This window comes from Amphiura filiformis, chromosome 1, assembly GCF_039555335.1.
Source record: "Amphiura filiformis chromosome 1, Afil_fr2py, whole genome shotgun sequence".
NCBI classification, from domain to species: Eukaryota; Metazoa; Echinodermata; class Ophiuroidea; order Amphilepidida; family Amphiuridae; genus Amphiura; species Amphiura filiformis.
The window spans coordinates 66,357,239-66,362,876 of record NC_092628.1 but is presented as its reverse complement, the minus strand read 5'-3'; the positions used below and the strand labels follow the sequence as shown (position 1 = coordinate 66,362,876).

The window sequence follows — 5,638 nt, the reverse complement described above, 5'->3', positions numbered from 1 at the left end:
CTGATTAGCCATATGCATAAAGCATGCGAGTACTCCTGAGGCATCTTGGGCGAATATAATACAAACGTCTGCTCCTCTTGTAGAGTTATGTTGACCTCTTCTTTTGGACAAAAGTTTGCAACTAAATTAAATAAAGAGAAATAATCTTAACATTGTTGTATTGATAATTTCTGTGAAAAGACAACAAAATATGAAATATTTTGAAGTAGAGATACTTGAACGGTCACCTTTAAACCAATGTGGTCTTTTCAGCCATTTGCGTGTGGTATCACTATCACAGTGAGTATCACTGATAAGACAATCTGAAATAACCTCCGACCTACCCTCTCCCCAAAAAATAAAATACGCTTACATTTTCACCGACTTTTCTCCGAAATATAAAAGGAAATGACTATTTGAACCTAACTAAGAAGTAAAAAGTCAGTGGCTCTTGGAATAATTTTACAAGAGCGAAATAAAAAAAAAATCATTGATTTTACTGTAGAAACTAATGTTGGGCCTCACCCCTTCCTATTATGGTCATTTTTGATGACCGGTCCTACCCCCAGGTAAGGTGCTGGAGTAAAAATTGTATCACTAAAATGAGCGTAAAGGATGAATCTACAATTAGCTTAGGTTATTTAGGCGTAAACACGCGGGTTATTTTGTGACAGAAAAAAAATCTTAGGGGGTTGGTACAACTATGGCTAACAAAAGAACATATAAGTCTTTCTTCTCGAGATTCACTATACCACATTCGTCATGGACATCATCCAAGCCGGCTGTGCAGAGGCGCGTTTTGATGCAAGACAGCGACGGATCCACGCAAACAAAAGCAGACTGGCATTTTGTTCCAAATTCTTGATTCTCACATTCAGCTGAAATTAATCACATTTTTCTTTAATTAAGCTATCATACTAATTTATATTTTGATAATATTTTATACGTCTACATTCTATCACTCTGCCATGCCGCCGGGTAATGAATAACAAAGCAGTTGAATCCAACCCGGGCGGGGCATTACTACAACCATGACAATTGTTAGTTTGCTACAACCGCAGATCTTATGGAGCGAAGAATATGATTTCGATTTAATGGTAATAATATGTGCGCAAAAATAAATCATACCGAGATCGAGAACGAACGTTACGCAAAGATAGCTCTAATCTGTAAATAACTTACGCAGTTCTGAAAACCACGTTATATTTATCCAAAAGCCCCTGTACGGAGTAAGGTTGTCTCTATCACTGGTAAAATGTATCCAAACCTCTGACGCATTCAAACTTATTCCTCTGGTTACATCAACACCGGTAAAATGAAATATCTCAGAGTCCCAATTCACAGTGTTTCCTACACCAATGTCTAGCCAGTCACCGTAATATTGAAGCCAGAAATCTTGAAATCGAAGGTTCACAAACATGTTATCTTGATTGTGATGTACAATCCACATGCAGTCCAAGAACCCAGGATATGTTTCTGGATACAGCGGAGTTTGAAGTACAAATTGTTTGGAAATATTTGGTAGAATGTTTATATCGCTACATCCTGCAGACCAAAATAAAAATAACATACTATATATATTTTTTTTATTTATTTATATTGTTTTTCATTGAATTGAATGTAACTTCATTGAATGAAGTTCTTAATGCCTGTGTTTATTTGTGTGTTTCATCGCCAATATGAAAGACTTTTGCTTATAACTTGGCAACATGGTTAGTATATATTTCAATGCAAGGCTATTTTTACGAGCTACTTACGCCTAGGCGTAAGTGCATATACACCAAACACAAGTTAATTGAAGCCGTACTATTTACCGCGAATTTAGGATCGTAAAATTTAGACTCTTCTTTTGTCTAGATTAGCACCCAACCTCTCATCTCAAGGATTTATGTCGGAAATTTTACATAACTTACCAAAACGAAACCTGAAATTCACGAGCTTCAAATTAATAGTAACTAACAAAAGGCTAGAATAAAAGATTGGTCACACCTGGGAGGCTACCACTTCAGAATAACAATGACTTACAAAAATAGATAGATAAAACGACGGTTCTACTACTAACTACTATTACTAATAATGTAGTTTTATTAGTTTTTGCATTGCCAAAGATCACTAATCTTCCTCGTGCAATTATAGTAATAATGCAGTTTTGCTGACTTTTGCATTGCCAAAACATCAAAAGTACAAAAAGCGAATGTGATCGCTTTTATGCAAACTTAAAAACATGAATTGAAACAACCTATGCATATACAGATTTTAGAACAGTTTAGTAACGATTACTTAGTACGGTTACTAAGAACGACATATAGATGTGCATTTATGCACGAGTAAAGTCAATTTAAACCCCACAAAATGGACTCGGACAAGTGAAAAAGGATATGCCACAGAAATTATTTATTGTATCTTTAAATCGAAACCTCCAAATCACCATTTGGTGATTGGCATTGTTTCGTTGTTTTACTTACCACATTGTTTCTCGTCTGATTCATGGTAACAATTGTGTTCTGAATTGCACACCAGCGACTGATTGAGACAGCCATATCCTGAACTACAGGAAAACTCGTTGGATTCACAGGGAACTACAAGATAACATCAAGAGTGTGATATGATATCATTATTATACTTTGCATGAGTAGACAATCGATCATTTGAAATATCTTGTTGAAAATAAACGAATTAAACGATTTTTAACGATTTTTAATTACCAAAACCGTCACTCCACGAAATGTCCAACTGAAACGCTCCTTGAAAATCGTGTCTCCCTGCTCTAAACGCTATCCAGGCTGCAGAGTGTACCGTAACACTATTTGGCGCCCATTCGCCGCTGATGCTGAACACCGTGGAACTCCAGCTCTCATAATCTCCCTCGCCTATGTCAAAATTGTCATAATATTTAAGCATTCTGACCTCGGGAAAACGAAAGACGATGTATTTTTCTAGGTGTGCAGTGAAAAACCAGGAGCATTTGTAGTTTCGAGGATATGTATTCGGGTAGTACGGCGAGTAAAGGGTGAACTTGTGTGACGCGTTGGAAGGGCCAACAGTGAAATACTTTTGACCACAAATGATTTCCTCTGCAAAAAATGTTTAAATATTGACAATTCGTCGGCCGTATCACATACTGACGTATTCGACATTTTTAACATTTTTGAGAAAATTGGTATGTTACTTTGTTATGTTCTACTCTATATATTCACCAAAAATCATGCCTCAAAGTGGCTTAATTAGTAAGATATTAATTAATTTAATTATGTCGTATTTACAAAACCTTGAAATGACTGCATCACATAACAACGTATTTGCCGATCACCTATACTGCGCAAGCCCAGTATATCGTATCTGCAATTTGAAGAATTTGCCGTTTCACATACTGACGTATTTGCGCGACGTATTTGCGTGACTCTGTCAATGCACGGCAAAATTGCTGTTTGTCCTTTTCACATACTGACGTATTTGCGTAACTGTTTCACATACTGACGTATTTGCGCGACGTATTTGTCATTTGAACGGCGAAATTGACATTAGTCCTTTTCACATAGTGATGCATTTTATTTAATATTGATTTTTTGCAGAATAAGTTATGCTCTGATAGTGATAACCCAGCAAACACAAAACGTTTTCGACATCATTCGCAAAAGGTTATAAAAGGTTGTCAAAAACGTTTAAATGTCGGGTTATATAAAGGGTATATTAAGGGTATAAAACGTTTTCATAACATTAAAAATCATTTTTTGATAATCTACTGCTCAGCAAACAAAAATGTTTTAGAGAAAACGTTTAAATGTCGGGTTATATAAAGGGTATAAAACGTTTTAATAACATTCCAAAAACATTTTTGAAAACTTGATACAAAACATTCTCAACACCATGTTATTTTGGGGTTGCAAAAATATTTTGCGAAAAATGTTTGCCCAAAATATTTGCAATAACGTTTTAAAAACGTTTTCATGACCTTTATATAACCCGACATTTAAATGTTATTAAAACGTTTTGAAAAAACATTTTAAGAACATTTCTGTGTTTGCTGAGTTCAAATATTTTAACATAATGTTATTTAAGTATTGACACAATATTTGGCAAAAATGTTTGCAAAAATAGTTTACAATAACATTTTTGAAAACATTAAAAAATATTGTTGTAGTGTGTTTTCATACAAAACGTTTTAAAACGTTTTCATGACCTTTATATAACCCGACATTTTAATGTTATTAAAACGTTTTTATGTAAGCCAAAAGCCAAAATATAACTTATTAAGAACGTTTTTAAAACGTTTTTGTGTTTGCTGGGAAGTGAATAGTATTGAAAATATGGTATATTTGGATTACTGTTAAACTGGTTTTAATCGACAATAATATTTTAATCAAGATTATGCAGCAAATGAAAATCGCTAGATTTTCAAGTTCGATTTTCTCGAAATGCGTATTTTGCAAATACGTCAGTATGTGATACGGCCGATTAGTCTGAAAAAAGCCTTATAACAATACCCAATGCAGTGTGTTTATTTATATTGAATCGAAACGAAGGATGAGGTGGGGAATAGAGACAAAATAAAAAAGGAGAAGACGAAAACAGATAATGTAAATTGCAGATAGGCGATATAGTGGATTCTGCGAGAGAAAAGGTTCACATTTATGTTCTGCGCAAACTCAGATAATGCGCAGAACGAGAATATGTACCGTTATCTCAGAATATAGCTCGAGCCGATTTTTTTCCTGTCAGCAATATACCTTATGAAAAATGAGGATTGTGACTGATGATGGTAATAATGTGGCGGTGATAAAGATAATGAATGAGACGACAATGCTACTAATGCTCCTCCTCATGATGATAACCATGATGACAATGACGACAATGGTAATATTATAATGTTAAGATGACGGTGATGACTATTACGACGACGATGATAATGATACTTACCACAATAGTAGGGCTCATCTGACCAATCTGGGCATTGCGGAATAGTATTACACACTAGAGATTGGTTCAAGCATCCATACCCAGTATGACATAAAAACTCGTCAGTTTGACATATTGATTCTAAAATATTTAGACAGAAAGAAGATGAAAAAATAACCACTAAAAGTGTGAGGATACATAAAATTTATATCACAAAATCTGATTTGAGCCTTTTCATACATTTCACCGTCTTATTTAGCTCTTTAAAATCATATCGTTAGTAATAATTAACAACGTTTCGTACTCCACATTATAACCAGCATCTCATATGAAGTGGAGCTACCTATATATTATAATGGCTATACTGAAGTACTTTTTCCTCAACACATTTCTTGCATCAATTTTGAACATAATTTAAAACTTTTAGAAGTGTGTCTACAATACAATAAATGCGATAACTTTTTTCTGTCTTCGAGCTTCCTTAGCGCAGTGGTTACTCACCAGATTGCTCCTTTTCCGTTAAATAAAGTTTAAATCCGCCGAATACAGCGTATGAGTTTGATTGAAATGTTAACCATGCCTTAGATGAATCGATGGTGACGCTATTCGGTGATTCGTGACTACTCGTGACTATCACCCTTGAGTCTCTCGTTATAGTAGGTCCTTTACCAACGGCAAGAGTATCATAATATAACTGAGTGTGAAAATCATCGTAGCGAATAAAGATGAATTTGTCAGTACTAGCCGTGACAAACCATTCACA

At 34.7% G+C, this 5,638-nt stretch overlaps 1 protein-coding gene across 1 annotated transcript; it reads right to left on the bottom strand.

The window, feature by feature from the left end:
• Window positions 1-1,141: 1,141 nt before the first annotated feature.
• Window positions 1,142-4,973, bottom strand: LOC140162398 (uncharacterized). Its single transcript, XM_072185605.1, has 4 exons — window positions 4,897-4,973; window positions 2,685-3,053; window positions 2,445-2,558; window positions 1,142-1,524 (listed from the first exon to the last, which is right to left on the bottom strand). The coding sequence occupies exons 2-4, from the start codon at window positions 2,878-2,880 to the stop codon at window positions 1,142-1,144; spliced, it is 693 nt and encodes a 230-aa protein (XP_072041706.1). The 5' UTR covers window positions 2,881-3,053; window positions 4,897-4,973.
• Window positions 4,974-5,638: the final 665 nt, after the last annotated feature.

Excerpts from the sequence above, each read along its gene's own strand:
- LOC140162398 (XM_072185605.1), bottom strand. The coding sequence starts at position 2,880 with ATGCTTAAATATTATGACAATTTTGACATAGGCGAGGGAGATTATGAG. Across the intron at positions 2,559-2,684 it reads TTCGTGGAGTGACGGTTTTG|TTCCCTGTGAATCCAACGAG; the intron begins GTAATTAAAAAT and ends GTTATCTTGTAG. Across the intron at positions 1,525-2,444 it reads ATCAGACGAGAAACAATGTG|GATGTAGCGATATAAACATT; the intron begins GTAAGTAAAACA and ends TTTGGTCTGCAG.